Source organism: Poecilia reticulata, chromosome 11 (assembly GCF_904066995.2).
Source record: "Poecilia reticulata chromosome 11, P_reticulata-male-v2, whole genome shotgun sequence".
NCBI lineage: Eukaryota > Metazoa > Chordata > Actinopteri > Cyprinodontiformes > Poeciliidae > Poecilia > Poecilia reticulata.
The window spans coordinates 29013203-29030474 of NC_088840.1; the positions used below are offsets into that span (position 1 = coordinate 29013203).

Consider the following 17272-nt stretch of genomic DNA (forward strand, 5'->3'; position numbering starts at 1 on the left):
GTCAATATTCCTGACCTAAACCACCGCAGACACCGGGTGGTGTAGCTCCTGGTATGAAAACACAGAGTTTCTGGTTTTAATCTGGGTTGGATATTTATTTTTTCTATCTGCAGGTGTTGCTCTCTGCCTCTCCTCCATAATCTAGTTAACTTTTTTCCACATAATTTAAAGATAATTGACCATGTATGCAACAAACAGGCCGGTTGGAGTGAAGCCACATTTACTGACCGTTTGTTAAAGACGAGACGGGACGAGTTTCTGCCACGATGCACAGCCGTTTCACGTAAACACCAGGAGGATAAATGCATATTTACAGTGTTTTTTCTGTTAGAGGAAACTTAAGAAAAACAAATGGGATTATTTAGCACTTGAACCCAACATGCTGCCCTCCAGTTCTGATCTCCTCCCTCCGTCTGAAACCTCTTGACTCACTTGCGGTTGAACCATCTTCTCCTGAAAACCTTCGTTAGGACGCACCGATTATCACGAGGTTAAGAGTTAGTGCAGTGCAGTGGAAAGGGCCACGCAGAAACATGAAGCTGCTTCAAATCTTACTGGCGCGTGAAGAGGGATAAAGTTCTGATTAAAACTAAACATCAGCGACGGCAACGACGCGTCACTCAGGCAGGAAACGAGACGCAGCGACGGCGACGGGAAGCAGGACGGTTCAGAAACATTCTTTAGAAGCAACTTTTCTCCAGATTTTACAAAAATCCGTGTCGCAGTCTGGAGACGCGCAGCTGCGTTAGTCGGTTAACGGTTGTTGAGGTTGTGGGTCTGACTCCTGGGGGTCCGCCTCTCCTTCCTGGTGGTGTTCCGGTCCCGTCGGATCGAAGCGGTGGAGGTCGGCGGCGGCGGCGGAGAGCTTAGAAGATGGTGCTCCAGCGTTTTGGGGGTGGACGGGACTTGGTTTCTCCCTGGAGAGACGGAGAGAGGAAGGTTAAAAACGGTCATTCTCTCCGGAAAGACCGGATGTCAGAAGCTGTTTGAAAACGGATGAATGATGGATATTTGCATCTACAGTCATGGGGATCAGAAAGTCCACAATCTTTCCAAAAGGACCAATATTTATCAACAAATGTCGCATTTCAGGCAGGTTGAGATCTGGGCTTTGAGTAGGCCATTGAGTTTGGGATTATTGACCTGCTGATGACCCAGTTTGGACCCAACTCTGGCCAACCAGTGGCTGCAGTACAAGCCCCGCCCCCTTTTCCATTTGTGTAGAAAGCCCGGTTCGCTTGCTGAGGTGTGAATGGAACCAAAAACACGAACTCTGGTCTGCCTACCAACCTCGGTCTGGGTTTGGTTGAAGTGAACTCTGATGCGCTTCAAATCCACATGTGAACGCCAAGTGGTCTAAAGCAGAAATCTGGACTACAACGCAGGGCATTCTGGGTAAATGCAACCCAAACAAACATGCTAGCCTAGCGCTAGCGAGAGGAATGGCTCGTGGTCTTTAGCCAAAGACTACAGAGAAATCTGCTGAAATCTGACGCCTCCATTTTAGTTTCCATTTGGTGAAGAAGGAAGTTGTGCTCAGTGACTCCAGATGCTTTTTGTTTCCTTCAGAGGTTCGTGGTGCAGCGCCCCTACAGGCCAGGAGGGGAACAGGTTGAAAAATGTTGCACTTTGGTCTAAAATCGAACAGTTGGGAGAAAATACCTGTAACTATTTTCTCTGAACCTTAAACCATCAACATCAACAGGTTAGACCTGCTGCCTCTTCATATTTATCTGTGTGTGTCCAGGTGAGGCGCTCCAGGCCCTCAGATGCCGTCTTGATCCAACTCACCTGGACCAAAAGGTGAAAGTTCCCCAGAGCGCCGATGATCTGCTTTTTGAATCAGGTCTGTAGAAGCAGAGAAACATGTAAAGTTTCAGGTCTGGAGTTTGACACCTGCGTCCTTCCTGTCCTGGAAAACCATCATTCCTCCTCCACCGTGCTTCTCAGCTGGTCTGCTGTGTTTCCTCCGTTTTGGTCCATTGTCTCCTCTCTGGTCTCATCTGCTGCTAACCTCAGTCCGGCGGCCATCTTGTTTCTGGACTGAAGAAGCTTCCTCCTTCAGTGTCTGACCGCTAAGCGGCTAACCGAGAGTTTCTCTGAGCTTCATGCTGAGATGTTCACTTCTTGGAATGTTTGTCTTCATGTAAATTATTTTTTTTCCCATTTAATTTTATTTATACTTTTAATTTTTCACATTTTAAAAATGTTTTTTCTTCAACAGTTTTGTATTTTTAAAGATATTGTTGTAATAATCTTCCCCTCCGGAGAGTGATGGACTCATCCGGGTGGTTTGGGGATGACCTTCGACCTCTCCCAGTCCGAGGCCCTTGCTGATGGTTTTCCACCCTGACGTTGCGTCGGCACAAATCCGGAACAAACCGCTTAATCCAATCCTACGAGGAAGGGTGCACTTACTTCATTGTTTACTTCCAGAAGGACTGGAAGATCTCTAGAACCTTCTGAATGAAACGGGGTGTACTTTCTTTCCCCATGGCTGCGTGGCGTTTCAGCGTAAGATGCTGCTGCTGCTGCAGCTTGTTAGGTGGTGATGATGGTGGTGATTTAAAGCTGCTGGTGAAGCTACTCACTGATCTGGGACGGCGTCGGCGTCACTGATGCGTTTGCGTGAATAACAGACAGGAAGACGCGGGTTTGAAGCCCAGACTCACGGGGAGAAAACAGAAACTTTACAGCAGGCAAACGTGCGGGCAGCTCACCAGGTTGAAGATCCTGGACAGCGTGCTTTGCTCTCTGCGCCTCCGGACCGGCGACTTCGTGCTCTCGGTTCGCGACGCAGAGGCCTGGAGAAAGAGCCGAGAGCACAACCTGACGTATTCATCCACTTATCGCATGAACAGAAGGAAACGGAAACTTTCTGGGCATTAGTGGGATATCTACGGAAGCAGCTAATGCTAATCCAGTAGCTGCTGCTACTGGATGCTACTGAAACCATCCGTCCATTTTCTAACACTCTGGTCCCTCAGTGGGTCAGGAGGTGCTGCTGCCTCTCCAGCTAACGTTCCAGGTGAGAGGCGGGGTCACCTGGACAGGTCACCAGTCTGTCGCAGGGCAACACAGAGACACACACACACACACACTCACACCTAGGGACAATCTGGAGAGGCCAATTAACCTGACAGTCATGTTTTTGGACTGTGGGAGGAAACCGGAGTACCTGGAGAAAACCCACCATGCAGGGAGAACATGGAGACTCCATGCAGAAAGACCGGGAATCGAACCCAGAACCTTCTCTACAAGCTCTACCCACTGCACCACTGTGCAGCCCCCTTTAAAGCGAAACCATCAGCAGGTTTTCAGTTTGTTCGTTCTCCACACCAAAGACGTGCGTGAAGCCCGACATGTTTCAGTTACAAGGATTTCTTTCTTAAAATGAGATTCAAAACGTGTCAAATTGAGTTTGAGACGAGTTTTATGTCTAATAAGAAGCTTTTCCACTTTAGACCAAAACTGAGCTGAGTTTTATCTCTTATGACGAGTTTTTTTTTTTTTTTTTGCTGTTCCTGAATCCATTTCTAATATCTGGCAGCTCAACATTTCCGTAGATTTTCCAGGCGCTGAGCTGAACTTTCTGACTACATTTAACGAATTTCAGAAAACAACACCCACTGCTGAGTGGCACCAGGTTTCTTCTGTGTGAGGATGTAAATGTTTAATATTCTGGCTCAGATGTTTGGTGCCTCTGCTGCAGCAGCGTTTGAACTTTCGCTGCAGCAGAATAACGAGGGGAAGAAAAACACCAGCGTTCGTCAGGAGGGAAAGAAACGGGAAGATGGGGGATGAGACAAAAGTCCAGAGCGCTGAGAAACGGCCGTCAGATCGCTCTGGGAGATGAAACGACACGGAGGGAGGGTGGGCGAGTTATTTCTGGCACAAAGGAGGCGGAGGAGTTACACAGAGGATGAAGAAGAGGAGGAGGAGGTGTTTACCGGGTCATAAAGAGCCGAGCGGTTTCATCCAGAAGCAGCGAGTCGCTCTGGATGGAGGAGAGAGGATTGTTCTCAAACCCAACAGAACCGTCTGTTAATCGATCAGTGTGTGAGTGAAGTTTCTGAGTCACGAGGTCCCGCCGGGCGGAAAAAAGATGGCCGACAGGGGGGGACGGAAAGCGGGAAACGGGGGGGCGCGGAGGTTAGCGAGTTCTCCACAGGCGGGTTTAATCAGGGGGTCACTGCACATGCTCAGTGAGGCAGGGTCACGTACCAAACCCAAGACTTCTCTCCACTGGACATGAAAGAGAAACAAGACAGTGAGGTCAGAAACGGAACCGGGTCGGAACCAGAACCGCCGACAAATCAACTCGCCACATAAACGGAGCAGGTGTTACCCTGGATGTTTGGATCCTACGGCTGAATTCACACCAGGAAGTCCGGTCCGGTTGGTGAGGTGTGAGCGCTAACCGACCTCTGACCTCTGACCTCTGACCTCGGTCTGGGTTCGGTCAAAGTGAACTCTGGTTCTGTTTGAATGTGAACACCAACCGGTCCAGAAACCGCTCCAAAAGCAGGAAGTGGTCTACAGAGCAGGGCATTCTGGGTAAATCCAACCAAAGCTAACATGCTAGCCTAGCGCTAGCAGCAGAAATGGCTCCTGGTCTTTAGCCTAAAGAGAAATCCTCCAACCGCTAAAATCCTCCATCTTGTTCCCATCTGGTGAAACAGGAAGTTGCTCTCAGCGTCTTCAGAGGTTTTTGTGTCGTTTCCTTCAGTGGTTCTTGGTGCAGCGCCCCCACAGGCCAGGAGGGGAACAGGTTGGTTGGACTCAGACGTTCTGGTCCCAGTAGAACCGGGCCTACCGGGCCATCAGGAAGGAAAACCATGACACCGTTTTGCCTGGTCTTATGTGTGACAGTAAATGTGAATTTTTGTATAATTACTTGACTTCAGGCTCAGGCAGCATGTAGAAAATAAATCCTGATTATTGAACTTGATCCTTTTGATCATTTTCGTGGAAAAATGCAGGATCTGTTGATTTTGCATGAATTTCCATGATGGCATAAACCTGGAGGGACCAACGATAAGTAAACCCAACAGCTGCCTGACTGCATGCATGTCACCGACATGCTGCTGCTGCAGCCGCTGCCTCTGTTCTTCGCTCGGCATGACCACCATCCAGCCCTCTGAGGCTCCTGCAGAGACCAACCCCGTTTCTGCCGCCTGCTGTTTCATCAAACTAAACTTGTGATGTGATGTTAAGAAACTGAATCTGCTCTGCAACCGTAATTCCTGCTGCGTTTTCACCAGAAGCTACTTTCTGGAGCGTCATAAATGTTTACATTTTGATGAAGAACTCATGTGGTGCATTCTTTAAAGCTGCCAGCAGATGGCAGTGAAGCCAGAACTGCTGAGCTTCTTCTTCAGAGCGTTTCTTTCCCCCTTTAGCTGAATGCGAGGAAACAAAAAGTGAGACTCACCGTGGATTTAGGAGGCGGGGAGGAAACCTGCAGGAGAAACAACAACAACAACAGCGTGACTGACTGACCCGGGCAGAGAAAACACAGCAGCTCTGAAGGACGTTTTCAGTTTTAGTAAGCAGGATGTGAAGGAATCAAGCAGGAGCTGCTGGGGAAAAAATGCAGGAACTTTCCAGAAATGGAGTTTCTGTTGGGATGCAGATCAGGACGAAGCTTTGATGTGGAAGCAGAGAAGCTGAGTGTGATTTACGGCGAGACTCACGAGGCTCCTGAAGAAATGCAGCACGGCGTTTTCATTGGCCCGGCGGCGGGCAGAGGGCTGCTGGGGCGAGGCGGCCAGGTGACCCCTGAACGAGCCCTGGAGGTCGGACAGAGGTCAGAGGTCAGAGTGGAGCGACGAGCTTCCTGTCGGAGGAGCTCAGTCAGGCTGAGACGACTTGGTCGTATTTACAGAAAACTAAGGATGTTTTAATCAGTTTCATGCGTTTTTATTGGCTGCATAAATGTTTAAAATCATGATTTATAAATTAAAACCTAATTTATCGTGAACTATAATTACTAAACTAAGTGCTGAAAATAAAACCTTTTAAAATTAAAACTGCACCAACGTCAAAAATTAAAGGTAATAATTATCAAACAAGTTCTTTGATTTCCAAAAAAAACCCCCAAAACTGGAAGATTTCTATGATAAAGTTTAGTGGAAGGAAGAGCTCCAGACTCACCTTGCTCCTCTTCTTCTTCTCTCCTCCAAACAGTTTGCTGAGCTGATCCATCAGACCGGGACTCTTCTTCTTCTTCTTCTTCTTCTTTCCAAGCCCGAAGCTGCTCTGCCCCGAGGTGCTGGCTGTAGCCATTATATGTGCCGCGGAGGGTTCTGGTTCTGATCCGCCGCCCACGCTGCCGCCACCCAGCTCTGCCGCTCCCTCAGGGAGTGTTCAGCCCGTCTGACGCGGCCGGGGCGGGCCGGGCCGAGACAGCTGGTTCTGGTTCTGGTTCTGGCTCCGGTCCAGACATTCTGTGTCAGTCGCTGCCGCCCTCACGGGTCGGGCTATTGTTCCTCATCCATCTGCCTCAGCCGGCCGCCGAGGACAACAAGGGTCATCTCTGAGGCTGAACCCGATGCGAAGGAGCACTGAGAGGCCATTGTTGCGCCGCCCTCAGACGCTTTGCTAAGCGAGAAGGACCCAGATGAAGGCCGGGACCAAAAGCTACTTTGGCTAAACGAGAAGGACCCAGATGAAGGCCTGGACCAAAAGCTGCTAAAGCGCCGCGGCTAAACGAGAAGGACCCAGATGAAGGCCTGGACCGAAAGCTGCTAAAGCGCCGCGGCTAAACGAGAAGGACCCAGATGAAGGCCTGGACCGAAAGCTGCTAAAGCGCCGCGGCTAAACGAGAAGGACCCAGATGAAGGCCTGGACCGAAAGCTGCTAAAGCGCCGCGGCTAAACGAGAAGGACCCAGATGAAGGCCTGGACCGAAAGCTGCCGCAGCTAAACGAGAAGGACCCAGATGAAGGCCTGGACCGAAAGCTGCTAATGCGCCGCGGCTAAACGAGAAGGACCCAGATGAAGGCCTGGACCGAAAGCTGCCGCAGCTAAACGAGAAGGACCCAGATGAAGGCCTGGACCGAAAGCTGCTAAAGCGCCGCGGCTAAACGAGAAGGACCCAGATGAAGGCCTGGACCGAAAGCTGCCGCAGCTAAACGAGAAGGACCCAGATGAAGGCCTGGACCGAAAGCTGCTAATGCGCCGCGGCTAAACGAGAAGGACCCAGATGAAGGCCTGGACCGAAAGCTGCTAATGCGCCGCGGCTAAACGAGAAGGACCCAGATGAAGGCCTGGACCGAAAGCTGCTAATGCGCCGCGGCTAAACGAGAAGGACCCAGATGAAGGCCTGGACCGAAAGCTGCTAATGCGCCGCGGCTAAGCGAGAAGGACCCAGATGAAGGCCTGGACCGAAAGCTGCTAATGCGCCGCGGCTAAACGAGAAGTACCCAGATGAAGGCCTGGACCGAAACCTGCTAATGCGCCGCGGCTAAACGAGAAGGACCCAGATGAAAGCCTGGACCGAAAGCTACTGCGGCTAAACGAGAAGGACCCAGATGAAGGCCTGGACCGAAAGCTACTGCGGCTAAACGATACGGACCCAGATAAAGGCCTGGACCGAAAGCTGCCGCGGCTAAACGAGAAGGACCCAGATGAAGGCCTGGACCGAAAGCTGCTAATGCGCCGCGGCTAAACGAGAAGGACCCAGATGAAGGCCTGGACCGAAAGCTGCTAATGCGCCGCGGCTAAACGAGAAGGACCCAGATGAAGGCCTGGACCGAAAGCTGCTAATGCGCCGCGGCTAAACGAGAAGGACCCAGATGAAGGCCTGGACCGAAAGCTGCTAATGCGCCGCGGCTAAGCGAGAAGGACCCAGATGAAGGCCTGGACCGAAAGCTGCTAATGCGCCGCGGCTAAACGAGAAGTACCCAGATGAAGGCCTGGACCGAAACCTGCTAATGCGCCGCGGCTAAACGAGAAGGACCCAGATGAAAGCCTGGACCGAAAGCTACTGCGGCTAAACGAGAAGGACCCAGATGAAGGCCTGGACCGAAAGCTACTGCGGCTAAACGATACGGACCCAGATGAAGGCCTGGACCGAAACCTGCTAATGCGCCGCGGCTAAACGAGAAGGACCCAGATGAAGGCCTGGACCGAAAGCTGCTAATGCGCCGCGGCTAAACGAGAAGGACCCAGATGAAGGCCTGGACCGAAAGCTGCTAATGCGCCGCGGCTAAACGAGAAGGACCCAGATGAAGGCCTGGACCGAAAGCTGCTAATGCGCCGCGGCTAAACGAGAAGGACCCAGATGAAGGCCTGGACCGAAAGCTACTGCGGCTAAACGAGAAGGACCCAGATGAAGGCCTGGACCGAAAGCTACTGCGGCTAAACGAGAAGGACCCAGATGAAGGCCTGGACCGAAAGCTGCCGCAGCTAAACGAGAAGGACCCAGATGAAGGCCTGGACCGAAAGCTGCTAATGCGCCGCGGCTAAACGAGAAGGACCCAGATGAAGGCCTGGACCGAAAGCTGCTAATGCGCCGCGGCTAAACGAGAAGGACCCAGATGAAGGCCTGGACCGAAAGCTGCTAATGCGCCGCGGCTAAACGAGAAGGACCCAGATGAAGGCCTGGACCGAAAGCTGCTAATGCGCCGCGGCTAAGCGAGAAGGACCCAGATGAAGGCCTGGACCGAAAGCTGCTAATGCGCCGCGGCTAAACGAGAAGTACCCAGATGAAGGCCTGGACCGAAACCTGCTAATGCGCCGCGGCTAAACGAGAAGGACCCAGATGAAAGCCTGGACCGAAAGCTACTGCGGCTAAACGAGAAGGACCCAGATGAAGGCCTGGACCGAAAGCTACTGCGGCTAAACGATACGGACCCAGATAAAGGCCTGGACCGAAAGCTGCCGCGGCTAAACGAGAAGGACCCAGATGAAGGCCTGGACCGAAAGCTGCTAATGCGCCGCGGCTAAACGAGAAGGACCCAGATGAAGGCCTGGACCGAAAGCTGCTAATGCGCCGCGGCTAAGCGAGAAGGACCCAGATGAAGGCCTGGACCGAAAGCTGCTAATGCGCCGCGGCTAAACGAGAAGTACCCAGATGAAGGCCTGGACCGAAACCTGCTAATGCGCCGCGGCTAAACGAGAAGGACCCAGATGAAGGCCTGGACCGAAAGCTGCTAATGCGCCGCGGCTAAACGAGAAGGACCCAGATGAAGGCCTGGACCGAAAGCTACTGCGGCTAAACGAGAAGGACCCAGATGAAGGCCTGGACCGAAAGCTACTGCGGCTAAACGAGAAGGACCCAGATGAAGGCCTGGACCGAAAGCTACTGCGGCTAAACGAGAAGGACCCAGATGAAGGCCTGGACCGAAAGCTGCTAATGCGCCGCGGCTAAACAAGAAGTACCCAGATGAAGGCCTGGACCGAAACCTGCTAATGCGCCGCGGCTAAACGAGAAGTACCCAGATGAAGGCCTGGACCGAAAGCTGCTAATGCGCCGCGGCTAAACGAGAAGGACCCAGATGAAGGCCTGGACCGAAAGCTGCTAATGCGCCACGGCTAAACGAGAAGTACCCAGATGAAGGCCTGGACCGAAAGCTGCTAATGCGCCGCGGCTAAACGAGAAGGACCCAGATGAAGGCCTGGACCGAAAGCTGCTAATGCGCCGCGGCTAAACGAGAAGGACCCAGATGAAGGCCTGGACCGAAAGCTACTGCGGCTAAACGAGAAGGACCCAGATGAAGGCCTGGACCGAAAGCTACTGCGGCTAAACGATACGGACCCAGATAAAGGCCTGGACCGAAAGCTGCCGCGACTAAACGAGAAGGACCCAGATGAAGGCCTGGACCGAAAGCTGCTAATGCGCCGCGGCTAAACGAGAAGTACCCAGATGAAGGCCTGGACCGAAACCTGCTAATGCGCCGCGGCTAAACGAGAAGTACCCAGATGAAGGCCTGGACCGAAACCTGCTAATGCGCCGCGGCTAAACGAGAAGGACCCAGATGAAGGCCTGGACCGAAAGCTGCTAATGCGCCGCGGCTAAACGAGAAGGACCCAGATGAAGGCCTGGACCGAAAGCTGCTAATGCGCCGTGGCTAAACGAGAAGTACCCAGATGAAGGCCTGGACCGAAAGCTGCTAATGCGCCGCGGCTAAACGAGAAGGACCCAGATGAAGGCCTGGACCGAAAGCTGCTAATGCGCCGCGGCTAAACGAGAAGTACCCAGATGAAGGCCTGGACCGAAAGCTGCTAATGCGCCGCGGCTAAACGAGAAGGACCCAAATGAAGGCCTGGACCGAAACCTGCTAATGCGTAGCGGCTAAACGAGAAGGACCCAAATGAAGGCCTGGACCGAAACCTGCTAATGCGCCGCGGCTAAACGAGAAGGACCCAGATGAAGACCTGGTGACCCCAACAGGCCTCCAACCCGCTTTTGGTTCTTAGTTTTAAGTCATCAAAGGTGGAAATGTTCCAGTGTGACATGGGACCCCACCATGATTTACCCATCATGCAACACTTGGTGGAGGCTGAAGCTATGAGCTCATCTGGAAACATGAATGGTGCGATTTCTGTTGAGCTAATTACCTCTACACAGGATTAGCTGCAGTTAGCCTAGCCACATGCTGCCATTAAATACATGTTACTGTTAGCTACTTACTTCAATTAGCCACAAGCTGCCATTAGCTACATGCTACTCTTATCTACCTGCTGTTAGCTACACATTGCCATTAGCCACATGCTGCAGTTAGCCACTAGCTGCAGTTAGCCACATGTTGCAGTTAGCCACTAGCTCCAGTTAGCCACATGTTGCAGTTAGCCACTAGCTCCAGTTAGCCACATGATGCAGTTAGCCACTAACTCCAGTTAGCCACATGATGCAGTTAGCCACACGTTGCAGTTAGCCACACGTTGCAGTTAGCCACTAGCTCCAGTTAGCCACATGTTGCAGTTAGCCACACGTTGCAGTTAGCCACATGTTGCAGTTAGCCACTAGCTCCAGTTAGCCACATGTTGCAGTTAGCCACACGTTGCAGTTAGCCACATGTTGCAGTTAGCCACATGTTGCAGTTAGCCACATGTTGCAGTTAGCCACTAGCTCCAGTTAGCCACATGTTGCAGTTAGCCACATGTTGCAGTTAGCCACATGTTGCAGTTAGCCTCTAGCTCCAGTTAGCCACATGTTGCAGTTAGCCACATGTTGCAGTTAGCCTCTAGCTCCAGTTAGCCACATGTTGCAGTTAGCCACATGTTGCAGTTAGCCACTAGCTCCAGTTAGCCACATGTTGCAGTTAGCCACACGTTGCAGTTAGCCACACGTTGCAGTTAGCCACATGTAGCAGTTAGCCACTAGCTCCAGTTAGCCACATGTTGCAGTTAGCCACATGTTGCAGTTAGCCTCTAGCTCCAGTTAGCCACATGTTGCAGTTAGCCACACGTTGCAGTTAGCCACATGTTGCAGTTAGCCACATGTTGCAGTTAGCCTCTAGCTCCAGTTAGCCACATGTTGCAGTTAGCCACACGTTGCAGTTAGCCACATGTTGCAGTTAGCCTCTAGCTCCAGTTAGCCACATGTTGCAGTTAGCCACATGTTGCAGTTAGCCACATGTTGCAGTTAGCCTCTAGCTCCAGTTAGCCACGAGCTTCTGAGCTTATATGATGTCTGTTCCTTTAATTCAGAGATCATTCGGCTATAAATAAACTTTAACCAAGTTTTATTTTGTCGTCTTTTTGTTCTTGCTTCATTATCATCAGTCAGTCACTATTATGGCAACAATGTTTATCTTCAAACCTTTTCTTCCTGCATCACGTAGCAGAATACTGACTAAATCTTGTTTTTCATTCAAACGGCGGCCATATTGGATTTTGACCTTTTGGAACAAAAAGTTTTAAGGATTTTTATCATTTTTTCTTGAATGTTTGTCCTTCAAGTGAAACAGAAAAGAGTTTCAGGGAATCTGGTGTTTGTTCCCGCGGCGCCGTTGGTTGGTCCAGCAGCGCAGAAAGGCCCGGTTCTGTTTGATCCAGAACAAAGCGGCTCCTGTTGGTCTTCAGGCCCAGTTTCAAACACCCAAGCAGCCGCAGAATATTAATATTTTCACACAAATGGCTTTTTGTTTTAGCTGCTTTGTTGTTTTTGCCCCAGAGAGAAACTTTCAGAGAAGAAGAGATTAAATTTCCCCGACAGGGAAACGTAATTTCTGGATGTTAAATCAGCTTTAACACGATTTCTGGAGAATTGAGGAAAAATCTGACTTCACAAAAATCACAGTGACTTAATTTTATTAGCACCAACATGCTGGTGACGCCAACAGGCTTCCTGGTCGCTGCAGAGCGAAGCGTCTCACGGTGGCGGCGGCGGCGTTAGTTTCTGATGCTGTCGCTCCTCCAGACGCCTCCACAAGAGCAAAACCTTCTCGCCTGTTGGAAACGCCAACAGGTCCAGACTGAGGTCATCAGTTTGAAACCTGGATCCACTGAAATGCTTCTGCTTCATTTTCCACTTTTCTTCCTTTTATGCGACCAGAGCATGCAGGAGCTTTTATTTTGTAATCTAGGACTTCCTGTTTCTTTGGCCACTTGAGCCAGTATTTCACATACAGGTATAAAAACCTCACCTGGTGAAGACGATCCAAGGAAAACATGCTGGACACCAAAACGTCTGGCGGCTTCAATACGGTCGCAGGAAAAACCATTTCCTCACAAAATTGTAATATTTATCACAAATAAATACTTTTGGTGTGAAATTATACATAACTGGACCATAGATATCACATTTACTGTTTTTATTTATTGTAATTTTCCAAAATGTCCATATTTGTCATGGAAAATTAGCTGAAGGTGTTTGGTGTCGAATCATAACCTGCATGTTTTAACCGTAGACATCGTACAGATTTCCTAAAGCACTAAACAGCAGAAGCTAACGCTAAGGCGCTAACGCTAAGGCGCTAACGCTAAGGCGCTCAACACGTAAGTGGAAGCTAAACTGCTAAAACGTGTAGAAATGTAGAAGCTAATGCTAAACCTCATGCACATTTGAGGAGGTCGATGCTAAACACAGAAGAATTACTGGAAGCTAACGCTAAGCCGCTAAAATGTTGATTGAAGCTAACGCTAAGCCGCTAAAATGTTGATTGAAGCTAACGCTAAGCCGCTAAAATGTTGATTGAAGCTAACGCTAAGCCGCTAAAATGTTGATTGAAGCTAACGCTAAGCCGCTAAAATGTTGATTGAAGCTAACGCTAAGCCGCTAAAATGTTGATTGAAGCTAACGCTAAGCCGCTAAAATGTTGATTGAAGCTAACGCTAAGCCGCTAAAATGTTGATTGAAGCTAACGCTAAGCTGCTAAAATGTTGATTGAAGCTAACGCTAAGCTGCTAAAATGTTGATTGAAGCTAACGCTAAGCTGCTAAAATGTTGATTGAAGCTAACGCTAAGCCGCTAAAATGTTGATTGAAGCTAACGCTAAGCCGCTAAAATGTTGATTGAAGCTAACGCTAAGCCGCTAAAATGTTGATTGAAGCTAACGCTAAGCCGCTAAAATGTTGATTGAAGCTAACGCTAAGCCGCTAAAATGTTGATTGAAGCTAACGCTAAGCTGCTAAAATGTTGATTGAAGCTAACGCTAAGCTGCTAAAATGTTGATTGAAGCTAACGCTAAGCTGCTAAAATGTTGATTGAAGCTAACGCTAAGCCGCTAAAATGTTGATTGAAGCTAACGCTAAGCCGCTAAAATGTTGATTGAAGCTAGCGCTAAGCTGCTAAAATGTTGATTGAAGCTAACGCTAAGCCGCTAAAATGTTGATTGAAGCTAACGCTAAGCCGCTAAAATGTTGATTGAAGCTAACTCTAAGCTGCTAAAATGTTGATTGAAGCTAACGCTAAGCCGCTAAAATGTTGATTGAAGCTAACTCTAAGCTGCTAAAATGTTGATTGAAGCTAACGCTAAGCTGCTAAAATGTTGATTGAAGCTAACGCTAAGCTGCTAAAATGTTGATTGAAGCTAACGCTAAGCTGCTAAAATGTTGATTGAAGCTAACGCTAAGCCCCTAAAATGTTGATTGAAGCTAACGCTAAGCTGCTAAAATGTTGATTGAAGCTAACGCTAAGCTGCTAAAATGTTGATTGAAGCTAACGCTAAGCTGCTAAAATGTTGATTGAAGCTAACGCTAAGCCGCTAAAATGTTGATTGAAGCTAACACTAAACCGCTAAAATGTTGATTGAAGCTAACGCTAAGCCGCTAAAATGTTGATTGAAGCTAACGCTAAGCCGCTAAAATGTTGATTGAAGCTAACGCTAAACCGCTAAAATGTTGATTGAAGCTAACACTAAACCGCTAAAATGTTGATTGAAGCTAACGCTAAGCCGCTAAAATGTTGATTGAAGCTAACGCTAAGCCACTAAAATGTTGATTGAAGCTAACGCTAAGCCGCTAAAATGTTGATTGAAGCTAACGCTAAGCCACTAAAATGTTGATTGAAGCTAACGCTAAGCCGCTAAAATGTTGATTGAAGCTAACGCTAAGCCACTAAAATGTTGATTGAAGCTAACGCTAAGCCGCTAAAATGTTGATTGAAGCTAACGCTAAGCCGCTAAAATGTTGATTGTAGCTAACGCTAAGCCGCTAAAATGTTGATTGAAGCTAACGCTAAACCGCTAAAATGTTGATTGAAGCTAACGCTCAGCCGCTAAAATGTTGATTGAAGCTAACGCTAAGCTGCTAAAATGTTGATTGAAGCTAACGCTAAGCTGCTAAAATGTTGATTGAAGCTAACGCTAAGCTGCTAAAATGTTGATTGAAGCTAACGCTAAGCTGCTAAAATGTTGATTGAAGCTAACGCTAAGCCCCTAAAATGTTGATTGAAGCTAACGCTAAGCTGCTAAAATGTTGATTGAAGCTAACGCTAAGCTGCTAAAATGTTGATTGAAGCTAACGCTAAGCTGCTAAAATGTTGATTGAAGCTAACGCTAAGCCGCTAAAATGTTGATTGAAGCTAACACTAAACCGCTAAAATGTTGATTGAAGCTAACGCTAAGCCGCTAAAATGTTGATTGAAGCTAACGCTAAGCCGCTAAAATGTTGATTGAAGCTAACGCTAAACCGCTAAAATGTTGATTGAAGCTAACACTAAACCGCTAAAATGTTGATTGAAGCTAACGCTAAGCCGCTAAAATGTTGATTGAAGCCAACGCTAAGCCGCTAAAATGTTGATTGAAGCCAACGCTAAGCCACTAAAATGTTGATTGAAGCTAACGCTAAGCCGCTAAAATGTTGATTGAAGCTAACGCTAAGCCGCTAAAATGTTGATTGAAGCCAACGCTAAGCCGCTAAAATGTTGATTGAAGCCAACGCTAAGCCGCTAAAATGTTGATTGAAGCCAACGCTAAGCCACTAAAATGTTGATTGAAGCTAACGCTAAGCCACTAAAATGTTGATTGAAGCTAACGCTAAGCCGCTAAAATGTTGATTGAAGCTAACTCTAAGCCGCTAAAATGTTGATTGAAGCTAACTCTAAGCCGCTAAAATGTTGATTGAAGCTAACGCTAAGCTGCTAAAATGTTGATTGAAGCTAACGCTAAGCTGCTAAAATGTTGATTGAAGCTAACGCTAAGCTGCTAAAATGTTGATTGAAGCTAACGCTAAGCCCCTAAAATGTTGATTGAAGCTAACGCTAAGCTGCTAAAATGTTGATTGAAGCTAACGCTAAGCTGCTAAAATGTTGATTGAAGCTAACGCTAAGCTGCTAAAATGTTGATTGAAGCTAACGCTAAGCCGCTAAAATGTTGATTGAAGCTAACACTAAACCGCTAAAATGTTGATTGAAGCTAACGCTAAGCCGCTAAAATGTTGATTGAAGCTAACGCTAAGCCGCTAAAATGTTGATTGAAGCTAACGCTAAACCGCTAAAATGTTGATTGAAGCTAACACTAAACCGCTAAAATGTTGATTGAAGCTAACGCTAAGCCGCTAAAATGTTGATTGAAGCCAACGCTAAGCCGCTAAAATGTTGATTGAAGCCAACGCTAAGCCGCTAAAATGTTGATTGAAGCTAACGCTAAGCCGCTAAAATGTTGATTGAAGCTAACGCTAAACCGCTAAAATGTTGATTGAAGCCAACGCTAAGCCGCTAAAATGTTGATTGAAGCCAACGCTAAGCCGCTAAAATGTTGATTGAAGCCAACGCTAAGCCACTAAAATGTTGATTGAAGCTAACGCTAAGCCACTAAAATGTTGATTGAAGCTAACGCTAAGCCGCTAAAATGTTGATTGAAGCTAACTCTAAGCCGCTAAAATGTTGATTGAAGCTAACGCTAAGCTGCTAAAATGTTGATTGAAGCTAACGCTAAGCACATGGACAAATTAGCAGAGGCTAACCGTGAAGACGACTGGCTCACGTCTCTCCGTGAAGCTAACGGCTAACGGCAAAGACTTGATTAAAGTCGCAGCAGCAAACAGATGATGTGACAGAAAGTTAATCCAAGTCGTGAAAATGTGACATTTTTTTGGAACATTTGTCTTAAAAACCTTCAGCCATCTTGGAAATCAGCGACGTGCTGAAGGATCCGGGACGCTGAGTTTTCCAGCTGCTCAGGAATCCTGTGGGAGGACGCGACACGGCGTCCCGGTTTCCACGGAGACATGTTTGCCCTGCAGGACTCGACCCACGGGCCTGGCAGCGGCACGCAGGGAGTGGGCCGGAACCCCCCGCTGGGCCCTGCGGGCCGGGAAACAATGGCAGCCATGTGGGACTCGGACACGGGAGAGAGCGCCGTGATCCCAGGCAGGAATGCCGACGTGGAGCGGGACGCCCACCCAGAGGCCCGATGAGGGGAGACAGAAAGGTTCCCTCTGTTCCGCCGGGTCCAGACGGAACCGGCTGGTTCTGCAGGACTCCTGCATGCAGCGGCGTCGATGTTCGCTTCTGACTAACCTGACTGAAAACGTCGCTTTTGAGTGAATAATTAATAAATATTGAGGAAAAAATACTAATTAAATGTGAAAAATGTGAGTTATAATCTGTCGGAACCAGAACTTTCTCATCAATATGAACTTTTCTTACTGAAGTTATTTAACTCTTTACCTGCACAGTGAGATTTGGACCTGGTTTCATTTCACGCTTTGCACAATTAAACTTTATTTGCTGCAAACTGCAGATATTTGACCCTGGAAACGAATTTAATGCTTTTTTTGAATGTCACCAAATGTCACAAAGTGCTTCAGATTAAAATAATAAAACATAAATGACGCGTATTAAAGTTTTCTGGTTCCGACATAAAATAATTTTTCCTCCT

General features: G+C 48.4%; 1 protein-coding gene across 4 annotated transcripts; it reads right to left on the reverse strand.

Annotated features, from left to right (window-relative positions):
* Positions 1 to 751: 751 nt before the first annotated feature.
* On the reverse strand, positions 752 to 6540 carry mbpa (myelin basic protein a). Of its 4 annotated transcripts, XM_008422959.3 has the most exons (7): positions 6157 to 6540; positions 5697 to 5792; positions 5435 to 5461; positions 4225 to 4245; positions 2721 to 2804; positions 2592 to 2615; positions 752 to 917 (listed from the first exon to the last, which is right to left on the reverse strand). In XM_008422959.3, the coding sequence occupies exons 1-6, from the start codon at positions 6286 to 6288 to the stop codon at positions 2613 to 2615; spliced, it is 363 nt and encodes a 120-aa protein (XP_008421181.2). In that variant the 5' UTR covers positions 6289 to 6540; the 3' UTR covers positions 752 to 917; positions 2592 to 2612. The 4 variants fall into 4 exon arrangements, with proteins under 4 accessions (XP_008421181.2, XP_008421179.2, XP_081468450.1 ...); XM_008422957.3 differs by lacking the exon at positions 2592 to 2615; XM_081612324.1 differs by lacking the exon at positions 4225 to 4245 and having other exon boundaries at positions 6157 to 6508.
* Between the last annotated feature and the right edge of the window lie 10732 nt (positions 6541 to 17272).

Excerpts from the sequence above, each read along its gene's own strand:
- mbpa (XM_008422957.3), bottom strand. The coding sequence starts at position 6,288 with ATGGCTACAGCCAGCACCTCGGGGCAGAGCAGCTTCGGGCTTGGAAAG. Across the intron at positions 5,793-6,156 it reads AGAAGAAGAAGAGGAGCAAG|GGCTCGTTCAGGGGTCACCT; the intron begins GTGAGTCTGGAG and ends TCCGACCTCCAG. Across the intron at positions 2,805-4,224 it reads GGAGAGAAGTCTTGGGTTTG|GCCTCTGCGTCGCGAACCGA; the intron begins GTACGTGACCCT and ends CTCTTTCTCCAG.